The 23376-nt window shown below is 46.9% G+C and overlaps 1 protein-coding gene across 1 annotated transcript in view; it reads left to right on the forward strand.

Moving 5' to 3' along the window:
- The first annotated feature begins 16260 nt into the window (after positions 1 to 16260).
- LOC135565451 (aminopeptidase N-like) overlaps positions 16261 to 23376 on the forward strand; it is a 98510-nt gene continuing 91394 nt past the window's right edge. Inside the window, exon 1 of the mRNA XM_065012509.1 lies at positions 16261 to 16922. Coding sequence (XP_064868581.1) covers positions 16363 to 16922 — 560 coding nt within the window. The 5' untranslated portion in view covers positions 16261 to 16362. The remainder of the gene's footprint in view (positions 16923 to 23376) is intronic.

Here is a 23376-nt window from a genome sequence, read left to right on the forward strand (position 1 = left end):
TACGTTCCTGCTCTTTACCTTCAGTTTCCAATCTCCCCAATATGTTCCTGCTCTTTACCTTCAGTTTCCAATCTCCCCAATATGTTCCTGGTCTTTACCTTCAGTTTCCAATCTCCACAATATGTTCCTGCTCTTTACCTTCAGTTTACAATCTCCCCAATATGTTCCTGGTCTTTACCTTCAGTTTCCAATATGTTCCTGGTCTTTACCTTCAGTTTCCAATCTCCACAATATGTTCCTGCTCTTTACCTTCAGTTTACAATCTCCCCAATATGTTCCTGGTCTTTACCTTCAGTTTCCAATATGTTCCTGGTCTTTACCTTCAGTTTCCAATCTCCCCAATATGTTCCTGCTCTTTACCTTCAGTTTCCAATCTCCCCAATATGTTCCTGCTCTTTACCTTCAGTTTCCAATCTCCCCAATATGTTCCTGCTCTTTACCTTCAGTTTCCAATCTCCCCAATATGTTCCTGCTCTTTACCTTCAGTTTCCAATCTCACCAATACGTTCCTGCTCTTTACCTTCAGTTTCCAATATGTTCCTGGTCTTTACCTTCAGTTTCCAATCTCCCCAATATGTTCCTGGTCTTTACCTTCAGTTTCCAATCTCCCCAATATGTTCCTGGTCTTTACCTTCAGTTTCCAATCTCCCCAATATGTTCCTGGTCTTTGCATTCAGTTTCCAATCTCCCCAATATGTTCCTGATCTTTACCTTCAGTTTCCAATATGTTCCTGCTCTTTACCTTCAGTTTCCAATACGTTCCTGGTCTTTACCTTCAGTTTCCAATCTCCACAATATGTTCCTGGTCTTTACCTTCAGTTTCCAATCTCCCCAATATGTTCCTGCTCTTTACCTTCAGTTTCCAATCTCCCCAATATGTTCCTGGTCTTTACCTTCAGTTTCATTCCACAATATCTTTACCTTCAGTTTCCAATCTCCCCAATATGTTCCTGCTCTTTACCTTCAGTTTCCAATCTCCCCAATATGTTCCTGGTCTTTACCTTCAGTTTCCAATCTCCCCAATATGTTCCTGGTCTTTACCTTCAGTTTCACATCCCCCTAATATGTTCCTGGTCTTTACCTTCAGTTTCCAATCTCCCCAATATGTTCCTGCTCTTTACCTTCAGTTTCCAATCTCCCCAATACGTTCCTGCTCTTTACCTTCAGTTTCCAATATGTTCCTCTTCAGTTTCCAATCTCCCCAATATGTTCCTGGTCTTTACCTTCAGTTTCCAATCTCCCCAATATGTTCCTGGTCTTTACCTTCAGTTTCCAATCTCCCCAATATGTTCCTGGTCTTTGCATTCAGTTTCCAATCTCCCCAATATGTTCCTGATCTTTACCTTCAGTTTCCAATATGTTCCTGCTCTTTACCTTCAGTTTCCAATCTCCACAATATGTTCCTGCTCTTTACCTTCAGTTTCCAATCTCCCCAATATGTTCCTGGTCTTTACCTTCAGTTTCCAATCTCCCCAATATGTTCCTGCTCTTTACCTTCAGTTTTCAATTCCCCAATACGTTCCTGCTCTTTACCTTCAGTTTCCAATCCCCAATACGTTCCTGGTCTTTATTCGTTCCTGCTCTTTACCTTCAGTTTCCAATCTCCCCAACATGTTCCTGCTCTTTACCTTCAGTTTCCAATCTCCCCAATATGTTCCTGGTCTTTACCTTCAGTTTACAATATGTTCCTGGTCTTTACCTTCAGTTTCCAATTTCCCTAATATTTTCCTGCTCTTTACATTCAGTTTCCAATCTCCCCAATATGTTCCTTCTTTACCTTCAGTTTCCAATCTCCCCAATATGTTCCTGCTCTTTACCTTCAGTTTCCAAACTTCCCAATATGTTCCTGCTCTTTACCTTCAGTTTCCAATCTCCCCAATATGTTCCTGCTCTTTACCTTCAGTTTCCAATACGTTCCTGCTCTTTACCTTCAGTTTCCAATCTCCCCAATATGTTCCTGCTCTTTACCTTCAGTTTCCAATCTCCCCAATATGTTCCTGCTCTTTACCTTCAGTTTCCAATCTCCACAATATGTTCCTGCTCTTTACCTTCAGTTTACAATCTCCCCAATATGTTCCTGGTCTTTACCTTCAGTTTCCAATATGTTCCTGGTCTTTACCTTCAGTTTCCAATCTCCACAATATGTTCCTGCTCTTTACCTTCAGTTTACAATCTCCCCAATATGTTCCTGGTCTTTACCTTCAGTTTCCAATATGTTCCTGGTCTTTACCTTCAGTTTCCAATCTCCCCAATATGTTCCTGCTCTTTACCTTCAGTTTCCAATCTCCCCAATATGTTCCTGCTCTTTACCTTCAGTTTCCAATCTCCCCAATATGTTCCTGCTCTTTACCTTCAGTTTCCAATCTCCCCAATATGTTCCTGCTCTTTACCTTCAGTTTCCAATCTCCCCAATACGTTCCTGCTCTTTACCTTCAGTTTCCAATATGTTCCTGGTCTTTACCTTCAGTTTCCAATCTCCCCAATATGTTCCTGGTCTTTACCTTCAGTTTCCAATCTCCCCAATATGTTCCTGGTCTTTACCTTCAGTTTCCAATCTCCCCAATATGTTCCTGGTCTTTGCATTCAGTTTCCAATCTCCCCAATATGTTCCTGATCTTTACCTTCAGTTTCCAATATGTTCCTGCTTTTTACCTTCAGTTTCCAATCTCCACAATATGTTCCTGGTCTTTACCTTCAGTTTCCAATCTCCCCAATATGTTCCTGCTCTTTACCTTCAGTTTCCAATCTCCCCAATATGTTCCTGGTCTTTACCTTCAGTTTCCAATCTCCCCAATATGTTCCTGGTCTTTACCTTCAGTTTCCAATCTCCCCAATATGTTCCTGGTCTTTACCTTCAGTTTCCAATCTCCCCAATATGTTCCTGGTCTTTACCTTCAGTTTCCAATCTCCCCAATATGTTCCTGGTCTTTACCTTCAGTTTCACATCCCCCTAATATGTTCCTGGTCTTTACCTTCAGTTTCCAATCTCCCCAATATGTTCCTGCTCTTTACCTTCAGTTTCCAATCTCCCCAATACGTTCCTGCTCTTTACCTTCAGTTTCCAATATGTTCCTGCTCTTTATCTTCAGTTTCCAATCTCCCCAATATGTTCCTGGTCTTTACCTTCAGTTTCCAATCTCCCCAATATGTTCCTGGTCTTTACCTTCAGTTTCCAATCTCCCCAATATGTTCCTGGTCTTTATTCAGTTTCCAATCTCCCCAATATGTTCCTGATCTTTACCTTCAGTTTCCAAATCTTTACCTTCAGTTTCCAATATGTTCCTGTCTTTATCTTCAGTTTTACGTTCCTGCTCTTTACCTTCAGTTTCCAATCTCCCCAATATGTTCCTGGTCTTTACCTTCAGTTTCCAATCTCCCCAATATGTTCCTGGTCTTTACCTTCAGTTTCCAATCTCCACAATATGTTCCTGGTCTTTACCTTCAGTTTCCAATCTCCCCAATATGTTCCTGCTCTTTACCTTCAGTTTCCAATCTCCCCAATATGTTCCTGGTCTTTACCTTCAGTTTCCAATCTCCCCAATATGTTCCTGGTCTTTACTTCAGTTTCAAATCTCCCCAATATGTTCCTGGTCTTTACCTTCAGTTTCATATCTCCCCAATATGTTCCTGGTCTTTACCTTCAGTTTCCAATCTCCCCAATACGTTCCTGCTCTTTACCTTCAGTTTCCAATATGTTCCTGGTCTTTACCTTCAGTTTCCAATCTCCCCAATATGTTCCTGCTCTTTACCTTCAGTTTCCAATCTCCCCAATATGTTCCTGCTCTTTACCTTCAGTTTCCAATCTCCCCAATATGTTCCTGGTCTTTACCTTCAGTTTCCAATCTCCACAATATGTTCCTGCTCTTTACCTTCAGTTTCCAATCTCCCCAATATGTTCCTGGTCTTTCTTTACCTTCAGTTTCCAATCTCCCCAATATGTTCCTGCTCTTTACCTTCAGTTTCCAATCTCCCCAATATGTTCCTGCTCTTTACCTTCAGTTTCCAATCTCCCCAATATGTTTCTTTACCTTCAGTTTCCAATCTCCCCAATATGTTCCTGCTCTTTACCTTCAGTTTCCAATCTCACCAATACGTTCCTGCTCTTTACCTTCAGTTTCCAATATGTTCCTGGTCTTTACCTTCAGTTTCCAATCTCCCCAATATGTTCCTGGTCTTTACCTTCAGTTTCCAATCTCCCCAATATGTTCCTGGTCTTTACCTTCAGTTTCCAATCTCCCCAATATGTTCCTGGTCTTTGCATTCAGTTTCCAATCTCCCCAATATGTTCCTGATCTTTACCTTCAGTTTCCAATATGTTCCTGCTCTTTACCTTCAGTTTCCAATACGTTCCTGGTCTTTACCTTCAGTTTCCAATCTCCACAATATGTTCCTGGTCTTTACCTTCAGTTTCCAATCTCCCCAATATGTTCCTGCTCTTTACCTTCAGTTTCCAATCTCCCCAATATGTTCCTGGTCTTTACCTTCAGTTTCCAATCTCCACAATATGTTCCTGCTCTTTACCTTCAGTTTCCAATCTCCCCAATATGTTCCTGCTCTTTACCTTCAGTTTCCAATCTCCCCAATATGTTCCTGGTCTTTACCTTCAGTTTCCAATCTCCCCAATATGTTCCTGGTCTTTACCTTCAGTTTCACATCCCCCTAATATGTTCCTGGTCTTTACCTTCAGTTTCCAATCTCCCCAATATGTTCCTGCTCTTTACCTTCAGTTTCCAATCTCCCCAATATGTTCCTGCTCTTTACCTTCAGTTTCCAATATGTTCCTGCTCTTTACCTTCAGTTTCCAATCTCCCCAATATGTTCCTGGTCTTTACCTTCAGTTTCCAATCTCCCCAATATGTTCCTGGTCTTTACCTTCAGTTTCCAATCTCCCCAATATGTTCCTGGTCTTTGCATTCAGTTTCCAATCTCCCCAATATGTTCCTGATCTTTACCTTCAGTTTCAATATGTTTGCTCTTTACCTTCAGTTTCCAATATGTTCTTTATCTTCGATCGTTCCTGCTCTTTACCTTCAGTTTCCAATCTCCCCAATATGTTCCTGGTCTTTACCTTCAGTTTCCAATCTCCCCAATATGTTCCTGGTCTTTACCTTCAGTTTCCAATCTCCACAATATGTTCCTGGTCTTTACCTTCAGTTTCCAATCTCCCCAATATGTTCCTGCTCTTTACCTTCAGTTTCCAATCTCCCCAATATGTTCCTGGTCTTTACCTTCAGTTTCCAATCTCCCCAATATGTTCCTGGTCTTTACTTCTTTCAAATCTCCCCAATATGTTCCTGGTCTTTACCTTTTTCAATCTCCCCAATATGTTCCTGGTCTTTACCTTCAGTTTCCAATCTCCCCAATATGTTCCTGCTCTTTACCTTCAGTTTCCAATATGTTCCTGGTCTTTACCTTCAGTTTCCAATCTCCCCAATATGTTCCTGCTCTTTACCTTCAGTTTCCAATCTCCCCAATATGTTCCTGGTCTTTACCTTCAGTTTCCAATCTCCCCAATATGTTCCTGCTCTTTACCTTCAGTTTCCAATCTCCCCAATATGTTCCTGCTCTTTATCTTCAGTTTCCAATCTCCCCAATACGTTCCTGCTCTTTACCTTCAGTTTCCAATCTCCCCAATATGTTCCTGCTCTTTACCTTCAGTTTTTCCCCAATATGTTCCTGGTCTTTACCTTCAGTTTCCAATCTCCACAATATGTTCCTGGTCTTTACCTTCAGTTTCCAATCTCCCCAATATGTTCCTGGTCTTTACCTTCAGTTTCCCCAATATCTTTGCCTTCCCAATATGTTCCTGCTCTTTACCTTCAGTTTCCAATATGTTCCTGGTCTTTATCTTCCCAATATGTTCCTGCTCTTTACCTTCAGTTTCCAATCTCCCCAATATGTTCCTGGTCTTTACCTTCAGTTTACAATACTGGTCTTTACCTTCAGTTTCCAATTTCCCCAATATGTTCCTGCTCTTTACCTTCAGTTTCCAATCTCCCCAATATGTTCCTGCTCTTTACCTTCAGTTTCCAATCTCCCCAATATGTTCCTGCTCTTTACCTTCAGTTTCCAAACCCCAATATGTTCCTGCTCTTTACCTTCAGTTTCCAATCTCCCCAATATGTTCCTGCTCTTTACCTTCAGTTTCCAATACTCTTTACCTTCAGTTTCCAATCTCCCCAATATGTTCCTGCTCTTTACCTTCAGTTTCCAATCTCCCCAATATGTTCCTTCTTTACCTTCAGTTTCTCCCACAATATGTTCCTGCTCTTTACCTTCAGTTTACCTTCAGTTTCCAATATGTTCCTGGTCTTTACCTTCAGTTTCCAATCTCCACAATATGTTCCTGCTCTTTACCTTCAGTTTACAATCTCCCCACCTTCAGTTTATGTTCCTGGTCTTTACCTTCAGTTTCCAATCTCCCCAATATGTTCCTGCTCTTTACCTTCAGTTTCCAATCTCCCCAATATGTTCCTGCTCTTTACCTTCAGTTTCCAATCTCCCCAATATGTTCCTGCTCTTTACCTTCAGTTTCCAATCTCCCCAATATGTTCCTGCTCTTTACCTTCAGTTTCCAATCTCACCAATACGTTCCTGCTCTTTACCTTCAGTTTCCAATATGTTCCTGGTCTTTACCTTCAGTTTCCAATCTCCCCAATATGTTCCTGGTCTTTACCTTCAGTTTCCAATCTCCCCAATATGTTCCTGGTCTTTACCTTCAGTTTCCAATCTCCCCAATATGTTCCTGGTCTTTGCATTCAGTTTCCAATCTCCCCAATATGTTCCTGATCTTTACCTTCAGTTTCCAATATGTTCCTGCTCTTTACCTTCAGTTTCCAATATGTTCCTGGTCTTTATCTTCAGTTTCCAATACGTTCCTGGTCTTTACCTTCAGTTTCCAATCTCCACAATATGTTCCTGGTCTTTACCTTCAGTTTCCAATCTCCCCAATATGTTCCTGCTCTTTACCTTCAGTTTCCAATCTCCCCAATATGTTCCTGGTCTTTACCTTCAGTTTCCAATCTCCACAATATGTTCCTGGTCTTTACCTTCAGTTTCCAATCTCCCCAATATGTTCCTGCTCTTTACCTTCAGTTTCCAATCTCCCCAATATGTTCCTGGTCTTTACCTTCAGTTTCCAATCTCCCCAATATGTTCCTGGTCTTTACCTTCAGTTTCAAATCTCCCCAATATGTTCCTGGTCTTTACCTTCAGTTTCCAATCTCCCCAATATGTTCCTGCTCTTTACCTTCAGTTTCCAATCTCCCCAATACGTTCCTGCTCTTTACCTTCAGTTTCCAATATGTTCCTGCTCTTTATCTTCAGTTTCCAATCTCCCCAATATGTTCCTGGTCTTTACCTTCAGTTTCCAATCTCCCCAATATGTTCCTGGTCTTTACCTTCAGTTTCCAATCTCCCCAATATGTTCCTGGTCTTTGCATTCAGTTTCCAATCTCCCCAATATGTTCATGATCTTTACCTTCAGTTTCCAATATGTTCCTGCTCTTTACCTTCAGTTTCCAATATGTTCCTGGTCTTTATCTTCAGTTTCCAATACGTTCCTGCTCTTTACCTTCAGTTTCCAATCTCCCCAATATGTTCCTGGTCTTTACCTTCAGTTTCCAATCTCCCCAATATGTTCCTGGTCTTTACCTTCAGTTTCCAATCTCCACAATATGTTCCTGGTCTTTACCTTCAGTTTCCAATCTCCCCAATATGTTCCTGCTCTTTACCTTCAGTTTCCAATCTCCCCAATATGTTCCTGGTCTTTACCTTCAGTTTCCAATCTCCCCAATATGTTCCTGGTCTTTACCTTCAGTTTCAAATCTCCCCAATATGTTCCTGGTCTTTACCTTCAGTTTCCTATCTCCCCAATATGTTCCTGGTCTTTACCTTCAGTTTCCAATCTCCCCAATACGTTCCTGCTCTTTACCTTCAGTTTCCAATATGTTCCTGGTCTTTACCTTCAGTTTCCAATCTCCCCAATATGTTCCTGCTCTTTACCTTCAGTTTCCAATCTCCCCAATATGTTCCTGGTCTTTACCTTCAGTTTCCAATCTCCCCAATATGTTCCTGCTCTTTACCTTCAGTTTCCAATCTCCCCAATATGTTCCTGCTCTTTATCTTCAGTTTCCAATCTCCCCAATACGTTCCTGCTCTTTACCTTCAGTTTCCAATCTCCCCAATATGTTCCTGCTCTTTACCTTCAGTTTCCAATCTCCCCAATATGTTCCTGGTCTTTACCTTCAGTTTCCAATCTCCACAATATGTTCCTGGTCTTTACCTTCAGTTTCCAATCTCCCCAATATGTTCCTGGTCTTTACCTTCAGTTTCCAATCTCCCCAATATGTTCCTGGTCTTTGCCTTCAGTTTCCAATATGTTCCTGCTCTTTACCTTCAGTTTCCAATATGTTCCTGGTCTTTATCTTCAGTTTCCAATACGTTCCTGCTCTTTACCTTCAGTTTCCAATCTCCCCAATATGTTCCTGGTCTTTACCTTCAGTTTCCAATCTCCCCAATATGTTCCTGGTCTTTACCTTCAGTTTCCAATCTCCACAATATGTTCCTGGTCTTTACCTTCAGTTTCCAATCTCCCCAATATGTTCCTGCTCTTTACCTTCAGTTTCCAATCTCCCCAATATGTTCCTGGTCTTTACCTTCAGTTTCCAATATGTTCCTGGTCTTTATCTTCAGTTTCCAATACGTTCCTGCTCTTTACCTTCAGTTTCCAATCTCCCCAATATGTTCCTGGTCTTTACCTTCAGTTTCCAATCTCCCCAATATGTTCCTGGTCTTTACCTTCAGTTTCCAATCTCTCCAATATGTTCCTGGTCTTTACCTTCAGTTTCCAATCTCCACAATATGTTCCTGGTCTTTACCTTCAGTTTCCAATCTCCCCAATATGTTCCTGCTCTTTACCTTCAGTTTCCAATCTCCCCAATATGTTCCTGCTCTTTACCTTCAGTTTCCAATCTCCCCAATATGTTCCTGGTCTTTACCTTCAGTTTCCAATCTCCCCAATATGTTCCTGGTCTTTACCTTCAGTTTCCTATCTCCCCAATATGTTCCTGGTCTTTACCTTCAGTTTCCAATCTCCCCAATACGTTCCTGCTCTTTACCTTCAGTTTCCAATATGTTCCTGGTCTTTACCTTCAGTTTCCAATCTCCCCAATATGTTCCTGCTCTTTACCTTCAGTTTCCAATCTCCCCAATATGTTCCTGCTCTTTACCTTCAGTTTCCAATCTCCCCAATATGTTCCTGGTCTTTACCTTCAGTTTCCAATCTCCCCAATATGTTCCTGGTCTTTACCTTCAGTTTCCAATCTCCCCAATATGTTCCTGCTCTTTACCTTCAGTTTCCAATCTCCCCAATATGTTCCTGCTCTTTACCTTCAGTTTCCACTCACCCCAATATGTTCCTGCTCTTTACCTTCAGTTTCCAATCTCCCCAATACGTTCCTGCTCTTTACCTTCAGTTTCCAATATGTTCCTGGTCTTTACCTTCAGTTTCCAATCTCCCCAATATGTTCCTGCTCTTTACCTTCAGTTTCCAATCTCCCCAATATGTTCCTGGTCTTTACCTTCAGTTTCCAATCTCCCCAATATGTTCCTGGTCTTTACCTTCAGTTTCCAATCTCCCCAATATGTTCCTGCTCTTTACCTTCAGTTTCCAATCTCCCCAATACGTTCCTGCTCTTTACCTTCAGTTTCCAATCTCCCCAATATGTTCCTGCTCTTTACCTTCAGTTTCCAATCTCCCCAATATGTTCCTGCTCTTTACCTTCAGTTGGTTATTGTAAATCTGACACAGTTTCCGTCTTTACAGAAGGATGCACTGGATTTCTATAAAAAAAGGACAATATCACAGTAACTACGGTCAAAATAGAAAATGACTCATTTTCATTCAATTATATATCTTTTTTTTAGAACGTGTTGCAGTTGTTATTGTGACTGACCAGCTCGATTTGGACTGATGTAGCAAGCAAATAGTGTTTTTTACATCCGATAAAAGTCGAGATTCAGACCTACTGGTATATCATACACTACAGAGGAACAATGAGAAAGTAATTCTGCTTTCAAAAGTTGATAAACTTGTAAACTCACTTTTGAGGAAATGGCCCTTGAATGATTTTTGGTACACCTACTGGAAAGCTCTTCTTGGTCTACACCCATTCAGTTTCGTTCCCACCCTCTTAAGCCTTGGCCCCACCCATCTCTTTAAGGATTCACATGTCGTGTACTAAACAACCAAAGATTTCAAGACTAATGGTTGGTTTATACTACGTCTATCGACAGTTGTCCAATGAAATCCTGAATATTCTATGGTCGTCAGACATCAAACCTCACGTAGTCGTTATGAAATAGTTTAAAGGAAAAAACTACAGGCTGCATGACATCAGCAGCCTGGTGGCCCAACATAGCATAACTAGTGTATTTTAACACCAATAGCCCCACCCGTTTAAACATGAATTTTGTAGATGTCAATCTAGCATACCAAATAACTAAAAGCAACTTTGGTTTCTAGTTAGTTGGCTAGATAACTAATGGTAAGTTAGCTGGCTAGCCAATTCAAAATAATGACCACATATCTGAAAACGTCTTCATTTTTAGCTTATTTGTCTTCATTATTACAGTAAAATAAACTCACAACGATCCTTATTTACAAGTTAATGGCGAGCCAATTACAGAAAACAGCTTACGGTTGTTAGTTAAATCAAAATTAAATCAAATTTTGTTTGTTAAATGCAACAGCCTTACAGTGAAATATTGATTTACAAGCCCTTAACTAACGATGCAGTTAAGGAAAATAAGTGTAAAGTCAAAAATAGATACACATTTTGATATCAATAATAATTAAAGAGCAGTAAAATAACAGTAGCGAGGCTATATACAGGGGGTAGCGAGGCTATATACAGGGGGTACCGAGGCTATATACAGGGGGTACCGAGGCTATATACAGGGGGTACCGAGGCTATATACAGGGTGTACCGAGGCTATATACAGGGTGTACCGAGGCTATATACAGAGGGTACCGAGGCTATATACAGGGGGTACCGAGGCTATATACAGGGGGTACCGAGGCTATATACAGGGGTACCGAGGCTATATACAGGGGTACCGAGGCTATATACAGGGGTACCGAGGCTATATACAGGGGGTACCGAGGCTATATACAGGGGGTACCGAGGCTATATACAGGGGGTACCGAGGCTATATACAGGGGGTACCGAGGCTATATACAGGGGGTACCGAGGCTATATACAGGGGGTACCGAGGCTATATACAGGGGTACCGAGGCTATATACAGGGGGTACCGAGGCTATATACAGGGGTACCGAGGCTATATACAGGGGGTACCGAGGCTATATACAGGGGGTACCGAGGCTATATACAGGGGGTACCGGGCTATATACAGGGGGTACCGAGGCTATATACAGAGGGAGGCTATATACAGGGGGAGGCTATATACAGGGGGTACCGAGGCTATATACAGGGGAGGCTATATACAGGGGAGGCTATATACAGGGGGTACCGAGGCTATATACAGGGGTACCGAGGCTATATACAGGGGTACCGAGGCTATATACAGGGGGTACCGAGGCTATATACAGGGGGTACCGAGGCTATATACAGGGGGAGGCTATATACAGGGGGTACCGAGGCTATATACAGGGGGTACCGAGGCTATATACAGGGGTACCGAGGCTATATACAGGGGGTGGAGGCTATATACAGGGGTACCGAGGCTATATACAGGGGGGAGGCTATATACAGGGGGAGGCTATATACAGGGGGTACCGAGGCTATATACAGAGTCAATACAGGGGGAGGCTATATACAGGGGTACCGAGGCTATATACAGAGTCAATGTATACAGGGCTATATACAGGGGGTACCGAGGCTATATACAGGGGGTACCGAGGCTATATACAGGGGGTACCGAGGCTATATACAGGGGTACCGAGGCTATATACAGGGGGTACCGAGGCTATATACAGGGGGTACCGAGGCTATATACAGGGTGGAGGCTATATACAGGGGGTACCGAGGCTATATACAGGGGGTACCGAGGCTATATACAGGGTGTACCGAGGCTATATACAGGGGGTACAGAGCTATATACAGGGGTACCGAGGCTATATACAGGGGGAGGTACAGAGGCTATATACAGGGGGTACCGAGGCTATATACAGGGGGTACGAGGCTATATACAGAGTCAATGTGGAGGCTATATACAGGGGGTAGCGAGGCTATATACAGGGGGTACCGGTACAGAGTCAATGTGGAGGCTATATACAGGGGGTACCGAGGCTATATACAGGGGGTACCGGTACAGAGTCAATGTGGAGGCTATATACAGGGGGTACCGAGGCTATATCAGGGGGAGGCTATATACAGGGGGTACCGGTACAGAGTCAATGTGGAGGCTATATACAGGGGGTACCGAGGCTATATACAGGGGGTACCGGTACAGAGTCAATGTGGAGGCTATATCCAGGGGTACCGAGGCTATATACAGGGGTACCGAGGCTATATACAGGGGAGGCATATACAGGGGGTGGAGGCTATATACAGGGGGAGGCTATATACAGGGGTACCAGGCTAGTCAATGGGGAGGCTATATACAGGGGAGGCTATATACAGGGGAGGCTATATCACATGGGGAGGCTATATACAGGGGGAGGCTATATACAGGGGGAGGCTATATACAGGGGGTACCAGTACAGAGTCAATGTGGAGGCTATATACAGGGGGTACCGGTACAGAGTCAATGTGGAGGCTATATACAGGGTGTTACGGTACAGAGTCAATGTGGAGGCTATATACAGGGGGAGGATATATACAGGGGGTACCAGTACAGAGTCAATGTGGAGGCTATATACAGGGGGAGGCTATATACAGAGGGTACCGGTACAGAGTCAATGTGGAGGCTATATACAGGGGGTACCGGTACAGAGTCAATGTGGAGGCTATATACAGGGGGTACCGGTACAGAGTCAATGTGGAGGCTATATACAGGGGGTACCGGTACAGAGTCAATGTGGAGGCTATATACAGGAGGTACCGGTACAGAGTCAATGTGGAGGCTATATACAGGGGGTACCGGTACAGAGTCAATGTGGAGGCTATATACAGGGGGTACCGGTACAGAGTCAATGTGGAGGCTATATACAGGGGTACCGGTACAGAGTCAATGTGGAGGCTATATACAGGGGGTACCGGTACAGAGTCAATGTGGAGGCTATATACAGGGTGTACCGGTACAGAGTCAATGTGGAGGCTATATACAGGGGGTACCGGTACAGAGTCAATGTGGAGGCTATATACAGGGTGTACCGGTACAGAGTCAATGTGGAGGCTATATACAGGGTGTACCGGTACAGAGTCAATGTGGAGGCTATATACTGGGGGTACCGGTACAGAGTCAATGTGGAGGCTATATACAGGGGGTACCGGTACAGAGTCAATGTGGAGGCTATATACAGGGGGTACCGGTACAGAGTCAATGTGGAGGCTATATACAGGGGGTACCGGTACAGAGTCAATGTGGAGGCTATATACAGGGGGTACCGGTACAGAGTCAATGTGGAGGCTATATACAGGGGGTACTGGAAGGGTGAGGTGGTTCCCCTTTCAGCCCCGTAGGAAACACCAGGGAGGGAGGGGTGGTTCCCCTTTCAGCCCCTTAGGAAACACCAGGAAGGGTGAGACGGATCCCCTTTCAGCCCCTTAGGAAACACCAGGAAGGGTGAGACGGTTCCCCTTTCAGCCCCGTAGGAAACACCAGGAAGGGTGAGACGGTTCCCCTTTCAGCCCCTTAGGAAACACCAGGAAGGGTGAGACGGTTCCCCTTTCAGCCCCGTAGGAAACACCAGGGAGGGTGAGACGGTTCCCCTTTCAGCCCCGTAGGAAACACCAGGGAGGGTGAGACGGTTCCCCTTTCAGCCCCGTAGGAAACACCAGGGACGGTGAGACGGTTCCCCTTTCAGCCCCTTAGGAAACACCAGGGAGGGTGAGACGGTTCCCCTTTCAGCCCCGTAGGAAACACCAGGAAGGGTGAGATGGTTCCCCTTTCAGCCCCGTAGGAAACACCAGGAAGGGTGAGACGGTTCCCCTTTCAGCCCCGTAGGAAACACCAGGGAGGGAGGGGTGGTTCCCCTTTCAGCCCCGTAGGAAACACCAGGAAGGGTGAGACGGTTCCCCTTTCAGCCCCGTAGGAAACACCAGGGACGGTGAGACGGTTCCCCTTTCAGCCCCTTAGGAAACACCAGGGAGGGTGAGACGGTTCCCCTTTCAGCCCCGTAGGAAACACCAGGAAGGGTGAGATGGTTCCCCTTTCAGCCCCGTAGGAAACACCAGGAAGGGTGAGACGGTTCCCCTTTCAGCCCCGTAGGAAACACCAGGGAGGGTGAGACGGTTCCCCTTTCAGCCCCGTAGGAAACACCAGGAAGGGTGAGACGGTTCCCCTTTCAGCCCCGTAGGAAACACCAGGGACGGTGAGACGGTTCCTCTTTCAGCCCCTTAGGAAACACCAGGGAGGGTGAGACGGTTCCCCTTTCAGCCCCGTAGGAAACACCAGGGAGGGTGAGACGGTTCCCCTTTCAGCCCCGTAGGAAACACCAGGAAGGGTGAGACGGTTCCCCTTTCAGCCCCGTAGGAAACACCAGGGACGGTGAGACGGTTCCCCTTTCAGCCCCTTAGGAAACACCAGGGAGGGTGAGACGGTTCCCCTTTCAGCCCCGTAGGAAACACCAGGGAGGGTGAGACGGTTCCCCTTTCAGCCCCGTAGGAAACACCAGGGAGGGTGAGACGGTTCCCCTTTCAGCCCCGTAGGAAACACCAGGGAGGGTGAGACGGTTCCCCTTTCAGCCCCGTAGGAAACACCAGGGAGGGTGAGACGGTTCCCCTTTCAGCCCCGTAGGAAACACCAGGGAGGGTGAGACGGTTCCCCTTTCAGCCCCGTAGGAAACACCAGGGACGGTGACACGGTTCCCCTTTCAGCCCCTTAGGAAACACCAGGGAGGGTGAGACGGTTTCCCTTTCAGCCCCGTAGGAAACACCAGGAAGGGTGAGACGGTTCCCCTTTCAGCCCAGTAGGAAACACCAGGAAGGGTGAGACGGTTCCCCTTTCAGCCCCGTAGGAAACACCAGGGAGGGAGGGGTGGTTCCCCTTTCAGCCCCGTAGGAAACACCAGGAAGGGTGAGACGGTTCCCCTTTCAGCCCCGTAGGAAACACCAGGAAGGGTGAGACGGTTCCCCTTTCAGCCCCTTAGGAAACACCAGGAAGGGTGAGACGGTTCCCCTTTCAGCCCCGTAGGAAACACCAGGGAGGGTGAGACGGTTCCCCTTTCAGCCCCGTAGGAAACACCAGGGAGGGTGAGACGGTTCCCCTTTCAGCCCCGTAGGAAACACCAGGGAGGGTGAGACGGTTCCCCTTTCAGCCCCTTAGGAAACACCAGGAAGGGTGAGACGGTTCCCCTTTCAGCCCCGTAGGAAACACCAGGGAGGGTGAGACGGTTCCCCTTTCAGCCCCTTAGGAAACACCAGGAAGGGTGAGACGGTTCCCCTTTCAGCCCCTTAGGAAACACCAGGGAGGGTGAGACGGTTCCCCTTTCAGCCCCGTAGGAAACACCAGGAAGGGTGAGACGGTTCCCCTTTCAGCCCCTTAGGAAACACCAGGAAGGGTGAGACGGTTCCCCTTTCAGCCCCTTAGGAAACACCAGGAAGGGTGAGACGGTTCCCCTTTCAGCCCCGTAGGAAACACCAGGAAGGGTGAGACGGTTCCCCTTTCAGCCCCTTAGGAAACACCAGGAAGGGTGAGACGGTTCCCCTTTCAGCCCCTTAGGAAACACCAGGAAGGGTGAGACGGTTCCCCTTTCAGCCCCGTAGGATACACCAGGAAGGGTGCGACGGTTCCCCTTCCACTTTATACAGGGAAAGATTTCAACACTTTATAAAGGGAAAGATCTTCCATCCAGAAACAGAAAGGAAGGATAAAGTACAACAGCTTGTCAGCAATCTGTTATCCACACATCTTTATAACTATTGATTGGAACTCTCAGGTTGTCCCGGGCTGGGGGATCAACTATTAATTAACCCAGCTGATTAGAACTCTCAGGTTGTCCCGGGCTGGGGGATCAACTATTAATTAACCCAGCTGATTAGAACTCTCAGGTTGTCCCGGGCTGGGGGATCAACTATTAACCAGGTGTATTGTGGGAGTTCCTCAGAGGGCATAAATAAGAAACACATTCCCCTCTGGGTCCATCTAGGTCCCCCTCTCTCTTTCTGCCTTTCTGTCTATCTGTCAGTCAGTCATTACACTACCCTCAGATAGACAGATATCAGTCTGTTACAGACATGGGGAAAGGGTTCTTAATCAGCAAAACTTTGGGGATAGTTGGTGTGATCGTGGGGACTGGAGTGGTGGCCACCATCATCGCCCTGTCAGTGGTCTATAGCCAGGAGAAGGCCAAGATCCATGAGGCAGTGAATCCCCCCACTACTCCCTCCACTCCCTGGGAACACTACAGACTGCCTGACTCCCTGTCTCCTGTCTCCTACAACATCACCCTCTGGCCTCGACTGGTTGTCAACGCCTCTACTGGCCTCTACATCTTCACAGGACAGTCAGCTGTGGTGTTCCAGTGTAAGAAGGACACAGATCTGATCCTCATCCACGCTAACAAGCTGAACCTGACTCTGCTCAGCCTGATTAGCCGGGATGGAGCTACTGCTCCCACCATAAAGAAAAACTGGCTGGAGGTTCCTACTCAGTTCTTAGTGATCCAGCTGAATAGTAATCTGATGGCAGGGAGACAGTATGAGCTGTACACAGAGTTTATAGGAGAACTGGCTGATGACCTGGGAGGCTTCTACAGGAGTGAATATACAGAGGGGACCAGTCCCCCGGTGAGAAAGTAAGCAAAACATTTATCATAATTTCCACGTTTAAAAACGGTGTCAGATGTCGCCTAACACTGTAAAAAGTGGGACAACACTGTTGTTCATCTGAAATGCTTTAACTGATTGGAATGATTGAAAATTACACTCTGGTTCATTAAACGGCAGCAGGGTAGCCTTAGTGGTTAGAGTGTAGAGGTGGCAGGGTAGCCTAGTGGTTAGAGTGTAGAGGAGGCAGGGTAGCCTAGTGGTTAGAGTGTAGAGGAGGCAGGGTAGCCTAGTGGTTAGAGCGTTGGACCAGTAGGCAGGGTAGCCTAGTGGTTAGAGCGTTGGAGAGTAGGCAGCATGTAGCCTAGTGGTTAGAGCGTTGGAGGCAGTAACCAGTGGTTCAGGTAGCCAGTGGTTAGCGTTGGACTGTAACCAGCAGGTAGCCTAGTGGTTAGAGCGTTGGACTAGGCAGGGTAGCCTAGTGGTTAGAGTTGGACTAGTAACCAGCAGGTAGCCTTAGTGGTTAGAGTGTTGGACTAGTAACCAGCAGGTAGCCTAGTGGTTAGAGTGTTGGACTAGAACCAGCAGGGTAGCCTAGTGGTTAGAGTGTTGGACTAGTAACCAGCAGGTAGCCTAGTGGTTAGAGCGTTGGACTAGTAACCAGCAGGGTAGCCTAGTGGTTAGAGTGTTGGACTAGTAACCAGCAGGTAGCCTAGTGGTTAGAGTGTTGGACTAGTAACCAGCAGGTAGCCTAGTGGTTAGAGCGTTGGACTAGTAACCAGCAGGTAGCCTAGTGGTTAGAGCGTTGGTAGTAACCAGCAGGTAGCCTAGTGGTTAGAGCGTTGGTAGTAACCAGCAGGTAGCCTAGTGGTGGTTAGAGCGTTGGACTAGTAACCAGCAGGTAGCCTTAGTGGTTAGAGCGTTGGACTAGTAACCAGCAGATAGCCTAGTGGTTAGAGCGTTGGACTAGTAACCAGCAGGTAGCCTAGTGGTTAGAGCGTTGGACTAGTAACCAGCAGATAGCCTAGTGGTTAGACCGTTGGACTAGTAACCAGCAGGTAGCCTTAGTGGTTAGAGCGTTGGACTAGTAACCAGCAGGTAGACTAGTGGTTAGAGCGTTGGACTAGTAACCAGCAGGTAGCCTAGTGGTTAGAGCGTTGGACTAGTAACCAGCAGGTAGCCTAGTGGTTAGAGCGTTGGACCAGTAACCAGCAGGGTAGCCTAGTGGTTAGAGCGTTGGACTAGTAACCAGCATGTAGCCTAGTGGTTAGAGCGTTGGACTAGTAACCATCAGGTAGCCTAGTGGTTCGAGCGTTGGACTAGTAACCAGCAGGTAGCCTAGTGGTTAGAGCGTTGGACTAGTAACCAGCAGGTAGCCTAATGGTTAGAGCGTTGGACTAGTAACCAGCAGGTAGCCTTAGTGGTTAGAGTGTTGGACTAGTAACCAGCAGGTAGCCTAGTGGTTAGAGTGTTGGACTAGTAACCAGCAGGTAGCCTAGTGGTTAGAGCGTTGGACTAGTAACCAGCAGGTAGCCTAGTGGTTAGAGCGTTGGACTAGTAACCAGCAGGTAGCCTAGTGGTTAGAGTGTTGGACTAGTAACCAGCAGGTAGCCTAGTGGTTAGAGTGTTGGACTAGTAACCAGCAGGTAGCCTAGTGGTTAGAGCGTTGGACTAGTAACCAGCAGGTAGCCTAGTGGTTAGAGCGTTGGACTAGTAACCAGCAGGTAGCCTTAGTGGTTAGAGCGTTGGACTAGTAACCAGCAGGTAGACTAGTGGTTAGAGCGTTGGACTAGTAACCAGCAGGTAGCCTTAGTGGTTAGAGCGTTGGACTAGTAACCAGCAGATAGCCTACTGGTTAGAGCGTTGGACTAGTAACCAGCAGGTAGCCTAGTGGTTAGAGCGTTGGACTAGTAACCAGCAGATAGCCTAGTGGTTAGACCGTTGGACTAGTAACCAGCAGGTAGCCTTAGTGGTTAGAGCGTTGGACTAGTAACCAGCAGGTAGCCTAGTGGTTAGAGCGTTGGACTAGTAACCAGCAGGTAGCCTAGTGGTTAGAGCGTTGGACTAGTAACCAGCAGGTAGCCTAGTGGTTAGAGCGTTGGACTAGTAACCAGCAGGTAGCCTAGTGGTTAGAGCGTTGGACTAGTAACCAGCAGGTAGCCTAGTGGTTAGAGCGTTGGACTAGTAACCAGCAGGTAGCCTAGTGGTTAGAGCGTTGGACTAGTAACCAGCAGGTAGCCTAGTGGTTAGAGCGTTGGACTAGTAACCAGCAAGTAGCCTAGTGGTTAGAGCGTTGGACTAGTAACCAGCAGGTAGCCTAGTGGTTAGAGCGTTGGACTAGTAACCAGCAGGTAGCCTTAGTGGTTAGAGCGTTGGACTAGTAACCAGCAGGTAGCCTAGTGGTTAGAGTGTTGGACTAGTAACCAGCAGGTAGCCTTAGTGGTTAGAGCGTTGGACTAGTAACCAGCAGGTAGCCTAGTGGTTAGAGTGTTGGACTAGTAACCAGCAGGTAGCCTAGTGGTTAGAGTGTTGGACTAGTAACCAGCAGGTAGCCTTAGTGGTTAGAGCGTTGGACTAGTAACCAGCAGGTAGCCTAGTGGTTAGAGCGTTGGACTAGTAACCAGCAGGTAGCCTAGTGGTTAGAGCGTTGGACTAGTAACCAGCAGGTAGCCTAGTGGTTAGAGCGTTGGACTAGTAACCAGCAGGGTAGCCTAGTGGTTAGAGCGTTGGACTAGTAACCAGCAGGTAGCCTAGTGGTTAGAGCGTTGGACTAGTAACCATCAGGTAGCCTAGTGGTTCGAGCGTTGGACTAGTAACCAGCAGGTAGCCTAGTGGTTAGAGCGTTGGACTAGTAACCAGCAGGTAGCCTAGTGGTTAGAGCGTTGGACTAGTAACCAGCAGGTAGCCTAGTGGTTAGAGCGTTGGACTAGTAACCAGCAGGTAGCCTTAGTGGTTAGAGCGTTGGACTAGTAACCAGCAGGTAGCCTAGTGGTTAGAGCGTTGGACTAGTAACCAGCAGGTAGCCTTAGTGGTTAGAGCGTTGGACTAGTAACCAGCAGATAGCCTAGTGGTTAGAGCGTTGGACTAGTAACCAGCAGGTAGCCTAGTGGTTAGAGCGTTGGACTAGTAACCAGCAGATAGCCTAGTGGTTAGACCGTTGGACTAGTAACCAGCAGGTAGCCTTAGTGGTTAGAGCGTTGGACTAGTAACCAGCAGGTAGACTAGTGGTTAGAGCGTTGGACTAGTAACCAGCAGGTAGCCTAGTGGTTAGCGTTGGACTAGTAACCAGCAGGTAGCCTAGTGGTTAGAGCGTTGGACTAGTAACCAGCAGGTAGCCTAGTGGTTAGAGCGTTGGACTAGTAACCAGCAGGTAGCCTAGTGGTTAGAGCGTTGGACTAGTAACCAGCAGGTAGCCTAGTGGTTAGAGCGTTGGACTAGTAACCAGCAGGTAGCCTAGTGGTTAGAGCGTTGGACTAGTAACCAGCAGGTAGCCTAGTGGTTAGAGCGTTGGACTAGTAACCAGCAGGTAGCCTAGTGGTTAGAGCGTTGGACTAGTAACCAGCAGGTAGCCTAGTGGTTAGAGCGTTGGACTAGTAACCAGCAGGTAGCCTAGTGGTTAGAGCGTTGGACTAGTAACCAGCAGGTAGCCTAGTGGTTAGAGCGTTGGACTAGTAACCAGCAGGTAGCCTAGTGGTTAGAGCGTTGGACTAGTAACCAGCAGGTAGCCTAGTGGTTAGAGCGTTGGACTAGTAACCAGCAGGTAGCCTAGTGGTTAGAGCGTTGGACTAGTAACCAGCAGGTAGCCTAGTGGTTAGAGCGTTGGACTAGTAACCAGCAGGTAGCCTAGTGGTTAGAGCGTTGGACTAGTAACCAGCAGGTAGCCTAGTGGTTAGAGCGTTGGACTAGTAACCAGCAGGTAGCCTTAGTGGTTAGAGCGTTGGACTAGTAACCAGCAGGTAGCCTAGTGGTTAGAGCGTTGGACTAGTAACCAGCAGGTAGCCTTAGTGGTTAGAGCGTTGGACTAGTAACCAGCAGGTAGCCTAGTGGTTAGAGCGTTGGACTAGTAACCAGCAGGTAGCCTAGTGGTTAGAGCGTTGGACTAGTAACCAGCAGGTAGCCTAGTGGTTAGAGCGTTGGACTAGTAACCAGCAGGTAGCCTTAGTGGTTAGAGCGTTGGACTAGTAACCAGCAGGTAGCCTAGTGGTTAGAGCGTTGGACTAGTAACCAGCAGGTAGCCTAGTGGTTAGAGCGTTGGACTAGTAACCAGCAGGTAGCCTAGTGGTTAGAGCGTTGGACTAGTAACCAGCAGGTAGCCTAGTGGTTAGAGCGTTGGACTAGTAACCAGCAGGTAGCCTTAGTGGTTAGAGCGTTGGACTAGTAACCAGCAGGTAGCCTAGTGGTTAGAGCGTTGGACTAGTAACCAGCAGGTAGCCTAGTGGTTAGAGCGTTGGACTAGTAACCAGCAGGTAGCCTAGTGGTTAGAGCGTTGGACTAGTAACCAGCAGGTAGCCTAGTGGTTAGCCTAGTAACCAGCAGTAGCCTTAGTGGTTAGAGCGTTGGACTAGTAACCAGCAGGTAGCCTAGTGGTTAGAGCGTTGGACTAGTAACCAGCAGGTAGCCTTAGTGGTTAGAGCGTTGGACTAGTAACCAGCAGGTAGCCTAGTGGTTAGAGTGTTGGACTAGTAACCAGCAGGTAGCCTAGTGGTTAGAGCGTTGGACTAGTAACCAGCAGGTAGCCTTAGTGGTTAGAGCGTTGGACTAGTAACCAGCAGGTAGCCTAGTGGTTAGAGCGTTGGACTAGTAACCAGCAGGTAGCCTTAGTGGTTAGAGCGTTGGACTAGTAACCAGCAGGTAGCCTAGTGGTTAGAGCGTTGGACTAGTAACCAGCAGGTAGCCTAGTGGTTAGAGCGTTGGACTAGTAACCAGCAGGTAGCCTTAGTGGTTAGAGCGTTGGACTAGTAACCAGCAGGTAGCCTTAGTGGTTAGAGCGTTGGACTAGTAACCAGCAGGTAGCCTAGTGGTTAGAGCGTTGGACTAGTAACCAGCAGGTAGCCTTAGTGGTTAGAGCGTTGGACTAGTAACCAGCAGGTAGCCTAGTGGTTACAGTAAGCGTTGGACTAGTAACCAGCAGGTAGCCTAGTGGTTAGAGCGTTGGACTAGTAACCAGCAGGTAGCCTAGTGGTTAGAGCGTTGGACTAGTAACCAGCAGGTAGCCTTAGTGGTTAGAGCGTTGGACTAGTAACCAGCAGGTAGCCTTAGTGGTTAGAGCGTTGGACTAGTAACCAGCAGGTAGCCTAGTGGTTAGAGCGTTGGACTAGTAACCAGCAGGTAGCCTAGTGGTTAGAGCGTTGGACTAGTAACCAGCAGGTAGCCTTAGTGGTTAGAGCGTTGGACTAGTAACCAGCAGGTAGCCTAGTGGTTAGAGCGTTGGACTAGTAACCAGCAGGTAGCCTAGTGGTTAGAGCGTTGGACTAGTAACCAGCAGGTAGCCTAGTGGTTAGAGCGTTGGACTAGTAACCAGCAGGTAGCCTTAGTGGTTAGAGCGTTGGACTAGTAACCAGCAGGTAGCCTTAGTGGTTAGAGCGTTGGACTAGTAACCAGCAGGTAGCCTAGTGGTTAGAGCAGTTGGACTAGTAACCAGCAGGTAGCCTAGTGGTTAGAGCGTTGGACTAGTAACCAGCAGGTAGCCTAGTGGTTAGAGCGTTGGAGCAGTAACCAGCAGGTAGCCAGCAGGTAGTGGTTAGAGCGTTGGACTAGTAACCAGCAGGTAGCCTAGTGGTTAGAGCGTTGGACTAGTAACCAGCAGGTAGCCTAGTGGTTAGAGCGTTGGACTAGTAACCAGCAGGTAGCCTAGTGGTTAGAGCGTTGGACTAGTAACCAGCAGGTAGCCTAGTGGTTAGAGTGTTGGACTAGTAACCAGCAGGTAGCCTTAGTGGTTAGAGCGTTGGACTAGTAACCAGCAGGTAGCCTTAGTGGTTAGAGCGTTGGACTAGTAACCAGCAGGTAGCCAGCAGGTAGTGGTTAGAGCGTTGGACTAGTAACCAGCAGGTAGCCTAGTGGTTAGAGTGTTGGACTAGTAACCAGCAGGTAGCCTAGTGGTTAGAGTGTTGGACTAGTAACCAGCAGGTAGCCAGTGGTTAGAGCGTTGGACTAGTAACCAGCAGGTAGCCTAGTGGTTAGAGCGTTGGACTAGTAAACCAGCAGGTAACCAGCAGGTAGCCTTAGTGGTTAGAGCGTTGGACTAGTAACCAGCAGGTAGCCTTAGTGGTTAGAGCGTTGGACTAGTAACCAGCAGGTAGCCTTAGTGGTTAGAGCGTTGGACTAGTAACCAGCAGGTAGCCTAGTGGTTAGAGCGTTGGACTAGTAACCAGCAGGTAGCCTAGTGGCAGGCGTTGGACCAGTAACCAGCAGGTAGCCTTAGTGGTTAGAGCGTTGGACTAGTAACCAGCAGGTAGCCTTAGTGGTTAGAGCGTTGGACTAGTA

The sequence above is a fragment of the Oncorhynchus nerka genome, linkage group LG27, assembly GCF_034236695.1.
Source record: "Oncorhynchus nerka isolate Pitt River linkage group LG27, Oner_Uvic_2.0, whole genome shotgun sequence".
Classification (NCBI taxonomy): domain Eukaryota; kingdom Metazoa; phylum Chordata; class Actinopteri; order Salmoniformes; family Salmonidae; genus Oncorhynchus; species Oncorhynchus nerka.